General features: G+C 50.7%; 1 protein-coding gene across 4 annotated transcripts in view; it reads right to left on the reverse strand.

Annotated features, from left to right (window-relative positions):
* Positions 1-839: 839 nt before the first annotated feature.
* The window catches only part of ENTREP3 (endosomal transmembrane epsin interactor 3), a 35,881-nt gene continuing 22,688 nt past the window's right edge, over positions 840-14,032 (reverse strand). For all 4 annotated transcript variants that reach the window (XM_083715687.1, XM_083715686.1, XM_083715689.1 and 1 more), the window contains exons 10-13: positions 13,348-13,887; positions 9,814-9,885; positions 7,789-8,054; positions 840-2,963 (exon numbers count right to left, since the gene is read on the reverse strand). In XM_083715687.1, the coding sequence (XP_083571813.1) occupies positions 2,799-2,963; positions 7,789-8,054; positions 9,814-9,885; positions 13,348-13,887 (1,043 nt within the window). In that variant the 3' untranslated portion in view covers positions 840-2,798. The remainder of the gene's footprint in view (positions 2,964-7,788; positions 8,055-9,813; positions 9,886-13,347; positions 13,888-14,032) is intronic.

The following is a 14,032-nucleotide window of genomic DNA, read 5'->3' on the forward strand; positions in this document are numbered from 1 at the left end:
ACAAAAACCAGCAGCTACAGATTAGATAGATATGGCTTTATTTGGTTTATTTCAGATAAGTATTTGTGCAACTCAAACTGACAGTGGTGAGCGTCTCCCAGGGCGCTAGCTTTCCCAACTCCACTTGGCTCCTTTGCTTCTTAGCAGCCACGGTTGGAAATTTGGCGACTGCTAAAGGGAACATAGGCATCATTGCAAGGAGGGGAGAGTCAGCAGCCCTCCTTGCCAACCAAGCTCTCCACCCCACCCTCGCCCCCCGCCACGTACTCCCCTCAGCTCTGCAAAAAGGAGAGAGAGAAAAGGGAGCCCTGTCATCTTACAGATGTGCGCACATGTGTTGCAAAAGAGCGAGGTAAGAGTGGGAGGACACACGACAGAGGAAAGCGTGGAACCAAACCGGTTGGGGGCTGTGTGTGGCATTGGTGTACATGCAGGCTTCCTCCTTCAACAGGAAATAGGGTTGCCGGGTCTTGCGGAGTTTGACCTGAGGTTGCCAGGGGCTAAAAAGCCTCCCTTCTCAGAGTCTTCAAGTGAAGAAGGCCAGAGCGGGTGCCGGGCGCAGGAGTTGTAGGTTTTGGGTTGGGACGGAGTAAGGGACTCTGCAAGGAAGAATGCTTGTTAACTGAAACTGTTAACAATCTAAAGGTAAAGGGACCCCTGACCATTAGGTCCAGTTGTGGCCAACTCTGGGGTTGCAGCGCTCATCTCGCTTTATAGCCCGAGGGAGCCGGCGTACAGCTTCCGGGTCATGTGGCCAGCATGACTAAGCTGCTTCCGGCGAACCAGAGCAGCGCACGAAACGCTGTTTACCTTCCCGCTGGAGAGGTACCTAGTTATCTACTTGCACTTTGACGTGTTTTCGAACTGCTAGGTCGGCAGGAGCAGGGACCGAGCAACGGGAGCTCACCCCGTCACGGGGATTCGAACTGCCGACCTTCTGATCGGCAAGCCCTAGGCTCTGTGGTTTAACCCACAGCGCCACCCATGTCCCTTGTTAACAATGTAGATAGCATTTATTTGTCTGCTCAATTCTTCCTATTGATTGTGACAGTAGATGATTAATCCGAATTATTAACGGGAGGTGAGGAGTAAAATAGAACAGTATGAGAAGGGGTCAGGGTCAAGTGAAGGAAGTGGGGAAAGTCGCTGCTTGACTTGAGAACTTTTTGTTCTTCGCTCTGACTCCTCTTGCACAGTGGCAGCAGGTGTAACTTGACTCCCACCCCCCTGCCGCCTGAGATGTGCCATCCTTTGCCCAGGGCTGGTGCCAGCACTCAGCACCCAAGGGCAGCCGCTGAGGCCCCCGCATGTCCACAGGGTTGACCGCAGTTGCCAGAAACCCTGTGGTGGTTTGATAGCTGCCTGCCACCCGCTGAAACAAAATTCCCACAGTGCCCCACGACAGGGTCGTTGGAGGGCATTCTGGGAAAAATACGCTCATGACACGAGACTGGGGTAGGCTGGGGCTCGCCTCAGATCTGGAGCCAGACCTGCTCTGCTCCACCCCACACCGTACAATGCTAAGCCCCATCTTGCCCCACCAGTGGCCAGGCCTCACCCTTTAAGCTCCTATGCTCAGCTCCTTCTGTGTCACTGGATGGCTTTAAAAGGAGGTTAGAGAAGGAGGAGGTGGCTATCAGTGGAACCTCCAGGCTTAGAGGCAGTCTATTTTTTTTTTTTTTTTGCAGGGCAGAAGTGAGGCAGCAGAGGGATGGCTCTTGCTCTCATGCCCTGCTTTCTGGGAGTCCCAAAGGCATCTCTGTTTGGGGCCACTGTGAGAAAAAGGCAGCTTTGGGGCAGATGAGCCAGCTTTGGTCTTTACGAGTCTTGGGAGACCCAGCAACCCTAGTGGGAAGCTCTCTTTCTCTCCAAAGTGATTCCAGAGAATTTATCTGGCCCTGTCCCAGCACCTGGGAAGCAACCAACCAAACAGTCAATCAAAGGCACAGCTAAAAGTGAGGTATCAGTAGTAGGCAAAGGGTTTGTTGTTACAGATACGCTAGGGCAGCTGAGCTCCTGGGCATGGCGTGTGTGCACAGGGGGCTGTGGGAGGGGGAGCAGCAGCTGGAGGTGAGAAGTCCAGGTAGAGTACCTCTCAGATGGCCATGCAGGGAAATCCCTGGTGATGTCAGTTAAATGTGCATAGAAGAGCTGAGATTATTCCCACCCCAGCCCTCTTCTCGTGCCAAGGAAACCTTTGCCAGGGCAAGCGGGATTCCTGGGCACACATCTCTTCAGACGGGACAGCGGCTGCCATGCACACACACACCCCGCCACACAACGCCGTGAATCATCAGGATGCGGGGAAGCGATTCATTGCCCTGTGCAAGGGCGTCCGCCTCTGCCGCTGCGTGCCGCAGCTGGCTGGCAGGCAGTCAACATTTCCTTGGATATATACAGGTCAATTTGCGGGAGCCAAGAGTGCTGCTGGCCGCTGCGTTTGCCAGCGTTCCCCATCGTACAAGCCCTCGGGCGTTACTGGAGAGTGAGTGCTCCTTCCCACGCCACACAACCTGGAGGAGGTTGCAGAGCGGATGAGAACGATGCTTCTCACAAGCCCATCAATCAACACCTGGTCATTGCACCATCTCTCCGCAGGGCGGAACTCCTGCGCGCTGCATTCCTTTCTTCTGTCTTCCTGACTGAGGTGGGAGAGTGGGTGGTTTTTTGCTTGTTTTTGCTACAGGGGCCCCAATCCAGTTCCTCCAGAAATCTAGCCCTGGGCTTCCTGATCCGAAGCCCGAGTCATGAAGCAGCCCCAATCGTCGGCATCGGGAAGACGCACATTAAACGCCCTCTTACAGGTTGCTCTCTCGGACGAGTCCGCTAAGGCTGTGGGGGCGCCTTCGCTCCAGCCGGCGGCCAGAGAGCAAGCGCCGCAAGGACGAGGTGGAGCTCAGGTCCCCGCAGCTCTGCAGGTGAATCCCTTCTGGAGAGCTTCGCTCCAGCCTCTGCCTGGGCACCTGAGAGAAAAACAAAATGACAGCCTGTAAAGGAAGATGAAGCCAGAGCTGCAATTTTCTTCCCTGCCCTTGAACCCTGTTAGTAGTGCTAGGGTTTGGCCGTGCAGCTTGAGAAATCGTACTAAAAAAAATATAATTGTATAAAATGTATATTTGTATTTTTTCTAATTTGTACTCTATAATATTAATAAATTTTTTTAAAAAGAGAAATCATACTAAAAGGAGAGCAGCTCTGACCTCACAGAGAGATTGGCAAGCGGCGCTTTCAAAACAGGAATCATGGCTTCTAGCAGCTAAATGTATTGCAATATTTTAATATTTTTTGGGAAGCCACCCAGAGTGGCTGGGGAAACCCGGCCAGATGGGCGGGGTATAAATAATAAATTATTATTATTCTAAAAGAGCCAGACTTGTTTCAGAGAGGTTCGCCACAGAAGTTCAGCTCTTCTTTTTAGGCGGGTGAGGCAGAAAAGTAAAAAATTGTCTTAGGGGCCCATGGAGAGAGCTGCTCACATCCCCACAGGCTGTTTGACATATTTCTCCAGGGATACTTCTTTTTTCCCATCTTCCTGCTCCAAAAATGCAGACCTAGCAGCTGTTGCACAAGAGGTTATACTGGCGGTTGCTCGCCTCCCCACCCTCCACGAGCCTGAAGCTAAGCCGGCTGCGTTGCATTTTCAGATACTGCGTTGTTAACAGGAGGGAGGGATTCAGTTCAGTCTGCATTCAAAGGCGAACCTAGCAAATACCTTCTGAAGCAATACATGGAGCCATCTCTCCAAATTCACAGTTCTCCGAATTTTGCAACGCAGTTCTCCAGCTAATTAATGGGTACAGTACAGAGATACCTATGTCACAGTTGTTTTCTTGTTCGTTACTATGCTATGTGTCTTTGTGCTGTAAACCACCCTTGGATGAAGGGCGGTATAGAAATTTAATAAAATAAATACAGATATTAGTGAAAATAACGTAGAAAATAGACACGCACACACCCACACACATATATAGCTTTTTTCTACATTATTTTCACTAATAATGCTTTTGCAAAGCAATTTTAATATATGTGTGTGTTGTTTGCTGTGCCCACCCCACTCTGCAAAATAATAATAATAATAATAATAATAATAATAATAATAATAATTTATTTAGTATGTATACCCTGTCCATCTGGCTGGGTTTCCCCAGCCACTCGGGGCGGCTCCCAACAGAATATTAAAACACGATAAAACATCAAACATTAAAAGCTTCCCTAAACAGGGCTCCCTTCAGGCATCTTCTAAAAGTCTGGTAGTTGTTTATTTCCTTAACATCTGATGGGAGGGCGTTCCACGGGGCGGGTGCCACTACCGAGAAGGCCCTCTGCCTAGTTCCCTGTAACCTCACTTCTCGCAGTGAGGGAACCGCCAGAAGGCCCTCAGCGCTGGACCTCAGTGTCCAGGCTGGACGATGGGGGTGGAGACGCTCCTTCAGGTATACTTCACCAAGGTGCCACTTGCTGGCTCAACATCTCAGCTCACACTAAGCCATGAGTAGGCAAACTAAGGCCTGAGGGCCGGATCAGGCCCAATCGCCTTCTACGGTAAATCCGGCCCGCGGACGGTCTGGGAATCAGCATGTTTTTACATGAGTAAAATGTGTCCTTTTATTTAAAATGCATCTCTGGGTTATTTGTGGGACGTAGGAATTCGTTCATTCCCCTCCAAAAAATATAGTCCGGCCCCCACAAGGTCTGAGGGTCAGTGGACCGGCCCCCTGCTGAAAAAGTTTGCTGACCCCTGGCTTAAACCATGCAATGCAATTGCTGTGCCATTAACCCTTGCCTTGCCTATGTTTTGCTCAGGTCTATGAGTTGGGCAGAAACAACAAGTTCTTCATCTGGTAGCAAGGGTCAAGAAAGGAGCCATCTTAGCCAAGATGGCACAACTCTGGGAAGCCGGCTGTGTCTGTGGCCAATGCTTTTTCAGCTTTATGTCTATTCCTGCTTTGCTGTTGTTGAGGGATAAAAAGAGCAGCGCGTATTTTAAGCCACCTCCACATCATGGCTGTGCACACATTACAGTGGTACCTCGGGTTAAGTACTTAATTTGTTCCGGAGGTCTGTTCTTAACCTGAAACTGTTCTTAACCTGAAGCACCACTTTAGCTAATGGGGCCTCCTGCTGCCGCAGCGCCACCGCTGCACAATTTCTGTTCTCATCCTGAAGCAAAGTTCTTAACCCGGGTTCTGGGTTAGCGGAGTATGTAACCTGAAGCATCTGTAACCTGAAGCGTATGTAACCCGAGGTACCCCTGTATTTGTTTCCCTCCCTCCAACTGTAGTTTGCTCAGGGTACTGGGCGTTGCACACCAGTGTGGGGCGAACTACAGTTCCCATGATGCTTTGTGGGTGGGGAAATGTGCTTTAAATTTACAGCATAGGCACAGTCTCTCGGGATTTTTGTGGGAGGGGTTAAAGCACTTACCAGAAATTTAGGTTTGCGCAACTAAAGAGGATGGGCTTATTCTGTCACCGACCGCAACAAATCCATTTGCAAAAACAACACCAGATATTTAACATTCCGATTAAGGATGGCGAAATGAGCTGAAGCGTGTTTTACGGGAAGACATGAAAGATTAACAGGAAGGCATGTGAAAACAGTGCAATGTTTGTTCTTGTATAACTCCCCTGCAATCTAATCTGAAGGAACACTCAGCAAAGACAGGGCATCGTCAAACTAACCTCCACAATTTGCGCCACGAGATCAGGGAGTATTGATGAGGGTAGACCTTATACTTGGGCTTACTCCCAGGGAAAAGTCAGAAGGGGTGTTCAATTTCTGAAGCAGCCTCCCACATACCCGGGATTTAATCAAGGAAGAATTCATTGTGAAACCTAAACAGGAGCTGGTTCAGTTCCTTTATTGCCTTCTTTCAAGAGCTGTTCCCTAAGGCTCGGGCAATTAGGATGTTTAACCCTAATTAGTCAGCACCATTAATTTGCCTCCTTAAATACCTGAAATGGCCCACATCATATGGGGGTTTCCCAGCCTTTCAAAACTGGGGGTGGGGGGGTTATATTTTTGCCTTTGACATCCTAAGCATGGAGTCCTTCCTGATGGGTCCTTTCCTGTTTCCATCCACTGTGGGTGGATTTTAATTTATTACATTTGTTATTTCAGGGGGGGGGGAGATTTTTTTTGGGGGGGGGGGGATAGCACACAGGCAGTTTACAAGTAGCTCCAGAGGCTAAGTTTGGTCAGAATCGAGTATACTTTTCCAGAGTTAATGCTAAATACATTACTTCTGGTAAATTAGCCGCTAAAGGGCCTTGGCAATTTGTGCCTCTGGCTTATTTAGACTAGTCTACCAATGTGGTATCGGGACGCGGGTGGCGCTGTGGGTTAAACCAAAGAGACTAGGACTTGCTGATTAGAAGGTCGGCGGTTTGAATCCCCGCGACGGGGTGAGCTCCCATTGCACGGTCCCTGCTCCTGCCAACCTAGCAGTTCGAAAGCACACCAGTGCAAGTAGATAAATAGGTACCGCTCCGGCGGGAAGGTAAACGGCGTTTCCGTGCGCTGCTCTGGTTCGCCAGAAGCGGTTTAGTCATGCTGGTCACATGACCTGGAAGCTGTACGCTGGCTCCCTCAGCCAAAAAAGCGAGATGAGCCCCGCAACCCCAGAGTCGGCCATGACTGGACCTAATGGTCAGGGGTCCCTTTATCTTTTACCCATGTAGTATCTGAAACCAAAGCGGCACATGGGTTGCTAGATGTTAATTCCCCCCCCCCCCCGCCCAGCTCTCCTACCCCACTATTAGAGGGAAAGGGCTTTCTTAAAACAAAACAAAAGAATTCTTGTTCAAATGAAGATAACAAAAAGGAACAGAAAATTGTAGAACTGGGAGGGACCACAAGGGTCATTTAGTCCAACCCCTTGCAACACAGGAATCTTTTTGCCCAGCATGGGACTCAAACCCACAACCCTGAGATTAAAGTCTCATGCTCTCCCAACTCGGGGAGTTTTTAATGTCTGATGTCTTGCTGTGTTTCTTATACACTGAGACACTGAGATCCAGCGCCGAGGGCCTTCTGGTGGTTCCCTCATTGCGACAAGTGAGGTTACAGGGAACCAGACAGAGGGCCTTCTCAGTGCTGCCGCCCACCCTGTGGAACGCCCTCCCTTCAGATGTGAAGGAAATAAACAGCTATCCTATCTTTAAAAGACATCTGAAGGCAGTCCTGTTCAGGGAAGTTTTTAATATTTAACGCTGTACTGTTTTTAACACTTGATTGGGAGCCGCCCAGTGTGGCTGGGGAAACTCAGCCAGATGGGCGGGGTATAAATAATAAATTATTATTATTATTATTATTATTATACAGTGGTACCTTGGTTTAAGAACAGCTTAGTTTATGAACAACTTGGATTAAGAACGCTGCAAACCCGGAAGTAGGTGTTTTGGTTTGTAAACTTTGCCTTGGAAGCAGAACATGTTCTGCTTCCCGTTGAGTGTGTTCCATTTGTGAATTGAGTGCCCTGCTGCTATGGGAAAGCACACCTTGGTTTAAGAACGCTTTGGTTTAAGAACAGACTTCCAGAATGGATTAAGTTCATAAACCAAGGTACCACTGTATTCTATTGGGAGCTGACCAGATTGGCTGGTGCAACTCAGTCAGAAGGGTGGGATATAAGTAATAAATTAATTATCATCATCTTCACTTACTTGCCTTCCGTCCCACCAGCCACCGTGACTGCTAAGCTGATAAGAACTCCAGTTCACGCGAAACAAAAAATAAACAGCATAGGAAATTCCACTACCTGGTGAAAACTTGTTTTGCCCTCCGTACCTGCTTGCGCCCCGGGGTGCTGCTTCGCCCTGCCATTTCTGCTCCCGCCAGAGCCAGGTTGCGCTTGGACCTGTGCAGGAAACGGGCCACGAGCCCACGCGTCCCACGGCACACCTTCAGGTCCCCCAGGGAGCGCGTGCCAGTCTTGGAGAGGTGCTGCAGCGGCGCTTTCCGTGGCACCTCCAGCTTGGCCTTCCCTGCCAAGCGAGCCCGCAGGGGCAGCTCGCAGAATGACGGGTGTAAAAGGCTAGCTTCCGAGCAGGGCCCTGGGAAGGGAGGGAGGAAGGAGGGAGGCAAGGTATTAATGGCAGGTAATAAGAGCCTCCGGGACGCGGGTGGCGCTGTGGGTTAAACCACAGAGCCTAGGACTTGCCAATCAGAAGGTCGGCGGTTCGAATCCCCGCAACGGGGTGAGCGCCCATTAATCGGTCCCTGCTCCTGCCAACCTCACAGTTCAAAAGCACGTCAAAGTGCAAGTAGATAAATAGGTACCACTCTGGCGGGAAGGTAAACGGTGTTTCCATGCGCTGCTCTGGTTCGCCAGAAGCGGCTTAGTGCTGCTGGCCACATGACCTGGAAGCTGTACGCTGGCTGCCTCGGCCAATAAAGCGCCGCAACCCCAGAGTTGGTCACGACTGGACCTAATGGTCAGGGGTCCCTTTACCCTTTACCTTTAATAAGAGCCTCCATCTTCAGAGGCACTCTACCTCTGAACATCACAATTGATGGTGGGGTACAGGACACAGGGGTATCAGAGGTTGTGTGATTTCTGCAGGATGCTATGGGACACAGTGGCGGAGCTTTATGCTCCGGCACCGGGGGGGGGGGCGGAGAGCAGGTGGGGGCAGGGTTGGCACACGTCCTGGGGGCGGGGCGTGCCACCCGTAGGGTCATGGCACGCATCCTGGGGGCGTGGCACCCAGTGCGGGCAGGGGGGCAGCCGCGATGGCACCCCACTGGGATTGTGATGGGACACGAACCAAGTGGAAAATAAGCAATACGTCCGCCCTGAAACTTCTTCATGCAAAAACAATATTGGAAGTGGGACCTCCCCACTTACAAGGGGTTTATATTCAGGGCCCCTGCACGCATAAGTGGAACGCATGAAAGCGGGGAACACCGTGGCTCGTGAGAAGACCCTCCCCAGAGCCCGAGTCTTTGGGGGAGGGTCTCCTTACGAGCCACAAGGACTCTCCAGAGTGCTCACCACTTCTGGGTTCCACTTCTAGGTTCCCGGCTCCGTTACACACAAGTAGATCGCTCACACGTGAGGAGTCGTCTGCATAACCTTCCTGACACCATAATGAGCCCAAATAGCTATGGAGAGACAATAAGGAGGAGGTCTGGAAGGACCCCGAGTCACAGGAGCAGGAAATACTTCTTAAACGTACAGTGTTTACAATAACCACCTCGATTTCAAGGCGCTAGACACCTGTCTCATTTCAGCTGTTAATTGATTACAGAGGGCTGAAGCTGCAACACTAAAAGTCCAGTTTCTAGTGCAGGCTAAAGACACTGCTGGGGCAGGTGGTTACTCTCAGCGGTGCCCCTTCTGAAGATCACAGTTGCCATGCAAGGATGAGCGTGTTCACAATGTTTTAGGCTGCACTGTAGTAAGAATGAGTACAGCATTCAGACTTACTACACTTTCGTAAGAAGAATGATGCCAAAAACTGTTAGTAATAATACTCAAGGCAATTTGTCATTAATCATCTGCCTTGTGTCTTAAAATAAAATGATGTAACTAGAGACAAGACATCCTGTGAGGGCAATTAACTCCTTGAACTCCTGACATGTTTTATCTGCACGGAGGAACAGGTGGGTGGGAACTGTCTGGATTCCAAGTTGGCAGTCTTCATGATTCAAGCAGTCGCTGACCTCAACCTGTACCTGTTGGCTCATTATTTGCCAGGTTCAAAGATAGCAACCTCACTCAGTTTCAGCAGCCAGCACCTTCAGCTGGATCTGCCTGATCACAAACAGCCAGGTCCAAAGATGGCTACCAAAGCAAGCTACTTCCCTCACCTGTATCTGCTGAGGAGTTGGGCCCATCCTCCTCCGACGCCTTGGCGCAGAATACCTCCTGGAAGTCCGCTTCTGGTGGGGAGTGAGGAAATGAAAGGCGGGAAAGAAATGGTTTTAAATGGGGGCGTTTCGGTAGCTCAGAAGCAGAGAACACCTTTTGCATTCAGGAGATCCCAGATGCAATCCCCAGCATCTCGAGGTACATACCATGCAAGCGTCCCGTGGGGGGAAAACCCGGGAAATCCCATTTTTCTGAGTGCGAACATGGTGGCCACTTTGAGTGCTGTGATCTTGAGTGATTTCGCACTGAGATCCCACCCCAAAAATGCTGGGGGGGGGGGGACGCAATAATACATAGCACATACTCTTGTGAGAAACCATGGCCTTGAAAACAGCACGTATGGGATGTTTAAGATGCAGACAAACCAACAATTTGTGTTTTGCTAGATAGGTACATAAAGGGAGCTGAACTCACAGAGTTTTCCTGTAAGCCTGCTAGAGAGAATTTGGTGAGATACAATCCTACTGTGCCCTGACACTGGCGGGGGGCGGCATAGCTATATATTCTCCTACCTGCCTGGGCACGTCCTCTCCTTCTTTACATCTCTTTCCGCTGTGCCAGCAACGTGACGACATCTGCCATATTTGAGCTCCAAGCTCAGACTACGTTTTAAGCCAGACTTAAGTACAGTGGTACCTCGGGTTAAGTACTTAATTCGTTCTGGAGGTCCATTCTTAACCTGAAACTGTTCTTAACCTGAAGCACCACTTTAGCTAATGGGGCCTCCTGCCACGCTGCCAGAGCACGATTTCTGTTCTCATCCTGAACCAAAGTTCTTAACATGAGGTAATATTTCTGGGTTAGCGGAGTCTGTAACCTGAAGTGTAAGTAACCCAAGGTACCACTGTATGCCTTGGTAGCTGAATTACCAATTGAAGCCTGCCTGACCAAAGCTGCTGTACCGGTTACTCTTCAACAAGTATTCCGAGAAAGTAAATGTTAATGTTACCTTTTACGAGACTGTGTGCTTGTCATTTTAAGGAGGGGACATGCCAGGAAAATCCAGTCTGCCTTAAAGCGTCCTGGATTACTCAAACCAAAAGGCTAAAACTAGGCCAAGTTTTCTTTGAAGCTGCAAAAGGATGGAATTCTGCTGAACTCAAACATGAGGAAGGAAGGATAATATCCAGAGGTTGGTTTGTTTTTTCCAGGTGGGCACCGTTCAGCAGCATAGCTAGCTGCTGGGGTGCCCGGTCCGGCACACTTATCCTGCATGGGGGCGGGAGCCTCTTTGCCGCCTCCCCCTCAGCTATAGGGCGGCTGAGGGAGAGGCGGTGGGCAGACGCAAGCCCCATGCTGCCATTTCAGGCAGTGTGGAACCTGCAGGCCCCCAAGCCACCACGTCACTCCCAGGAGAGACGCATGGCTCGGGCACACTGCAGGCCCTGCATTAAGTGTTAGAATTCCTGCTCCGTGATTGCAGTCATGGGATTGTTGTCTTTCACGTGACGGTGTATGTTTTGACTCCACAGAGTGGGAAGTGACAGGATGTTTGTGTTACTGTGTTCCGTGAAGTGGGACTGTTGTCCTTTGTTCTCTCTCTTTGCTGTCTGATGCTAAAGAGAGAGGGAGAGAGGGAGCCATGTTGCAGTGCTCCGTGTGTGTTTACATGTAAATAAAGCAGATTAGCCAAAATGCTGAGGTCTGTCACACGTACTGCACAGACTCTGCGGATCCCTAAGTGTGCAGATGTGTGCAGGCATCGGTCGCTGTGATGTTCGGGCAGAAGAAAGGTTCTGAAGCTAATGAATGAACAACCCCTTCTGAGGACCGAGGAGTCCTCATAAGGGAGCTGTTCCTGGAGGAAGAACTGAGGGGACAGACTCCATCAGGCAAGGCCTTCTTCCACCTGCCTTGCTCTACTCTCTAGTCTCTGCTTCTCAATGTGTATTGTATCGTTTTATGTACTGTGGCTTGCCATTGTTTTATTGATTATAGTTTAGATATTATTGTAACTGTTGAGTGGATTTCTGTTTAAATTTTATATGTTGATATTATTATTTTATACTATTCTAATGATTGTTGAATGTTACTTTTTTGAGGGAGGTTGCCTATTTTAAAGTTATGTTTTATTATCACATTTCTGTATTGCATTAGATTGTTATAAGATGTACATTTTTCGTTTCTTCAGCTTGTAAACGGCCTTGAGTATTGTAAGATAGAAAGGCGGTATACAAATTAAAAATGAGGAGGAGGAGGAGGAGGAGGAGGAAGAGAACATGCTAGCGTGCCAGTGCCAGCCGTGTTTCATTACGTTTGTTGACTGAACTAAAAAGTTTCATGAGCACAATTTTCTTTACCGTATTTTTCACACCATAGGACGCACCAGACAATAGGACACACCTTGTTTTAGAGCGGGGAGAACAAGAAAAAATAATTCTCCGCCTCTCTGCCCAGCGCCCCTTCAGCGAAGCGGCAGGAGGCGCTGCGCAGAGAGGGGGAGATTTCCCCCCTCTTGTTTTCCCGCTCTAAAACAAGGTGCCGTTTAAGGTGCGTTCAGGCGGCTACCTTGGAAGCCTGGAGAGCGAGAGGGGTTGGTGTGCACCGACCCCTCTCGCTCTCCAGGCTTCAGGTTCCTTTCGACCTGCTCTTTGGGGCTGGCGGGGGGAAGCCCACCACCAGCCCCAAAGAGCAGGTCAGGGAGCAGCGGAAGGGTGCAGCGGAGAGGCTGCTGCCATAGTCGCGCATCACTTCTCCAGCTGGGAGAGGGTCGCGGGGCTATGGCGTCTTCGCTCCATAGGACGCACACACATTTCCCCTTCATTTTTGAAGGGGGAAAAGTGCGTCCTATAGAGCGAAAAATATGGTAACTCATATTTTTGTCATTTCGTCACACACCCCCACCAGTGATGACACCCAGGGCGGCGGCCCGCACCCCCTTCCTCCGCCACTGGCACCATTGCCATTATAAGAGAACAAGGGTGGCGCTCATGGTGAGTTCCAGTACCTCTTCTTCTAGAAAAAAACAGCACTGATAATATCTAATAAATACAGTGGTACCTCAGGTTCAGTACTTAATTCATTCTGGAGGTCCGTTCTTAACCTGAAACTGTTCTTAACCTGAAGCACTACGTTAGCAAATGGGGCCTCCTGCTGCGCCGCCGCCGCCCAATTTCTGCTCTCATCCTGAAGCAAAGTTCTTAACCCGAGGTAATATTTCTGGGTTAGCGGAGTCTGTAACCTGAAGCGTAAGTAACCTGAAGCATCTGTAACCTGAGGTACCACTGTATATCCTTTCCCAGCATCTGTCCACATCGCAACGAAACACACCCATCCCACATTCTCCGCCATCCAACCAGTGGCGTAGCGTGGGTTGTCAGCACCCGGGGCAAGGCAAGTAATTTGCGCCCCCTAACCCGTGGATTTGCGCCCCCTAACCCTAACCCCCAGATGTTGCGCCCGGTGCGGCCGGCCCCCCTGCACCCCCCACGCTACGCCACTGCATCCAACTTCCTCCCACCCGGTCTACTCACCATTCTCGCAGGCCGTGACGATCCCGGGATCGCTGTGAGACCTCAGCAGAGGACTCCGAACAGAAGGCAGGCGGTACGAGGCCTCGCTGCTCCGGCGCTGCCGCCCGGTGCCTTTGCGTCCCGGCAGCGAGGCCTTGGGCTTGACCCGCACCTCAGGGAAGCAAGGCCCGGCGCTTTGGCCTAAGCTCTCCAGGCGCTGGCAGCTGTGCGTATGGGCACTGCCCGCCTCCCGCAAGCCCTCGTAGCCCGTGGAGCCGGGCGTGGAGCAGGAGTACGAGCGCTCCCCGCGAAGGCGCGCCTGGGCTGTCTCCTCAAAAGGACCCTGCAGGGTGGGGCTCTGAGGGTGCAGGCCGCACTGCCCGCAGTCCACGCTCAAGCAGTAGTCAGCCCGGCTGCGCTGGATGGAGCGGAACAAGACGTAATCCACCGAGCAGACAGAACCGCTGGCGTCCAGCAGGCAGGAGTCCTCGGATGGGCTGCTGTCGCCGGGAATGTCCACGATCTCCGACATAATCAGGGAGCCGCTGTCCATGGAAACCGCTGCAGGGGAGAGAGAGCGTCATTTTAGTAAAAATGGCACACTTCCAGGGTCAAAGGAAACGGTTGGAGGATGGATGGCGGCCAACAGATTGAGCTTGAATCCTGACAAGACAAGAGTACTGTTTTTGAGGGCTTGTGGGCTGGT

This window comes from Podarcis gaigeae (assembly GCF_964106915.1).
Source record: "Podarcis gaigeae genome assembly, chromosome: 16".
Taxonomy (NCBI): Eukaryota; Metazoa; Chordata; class Lepidosauria; order Squamata; family Lacertidae; genus Podarcis; species Podarcis gaigeae.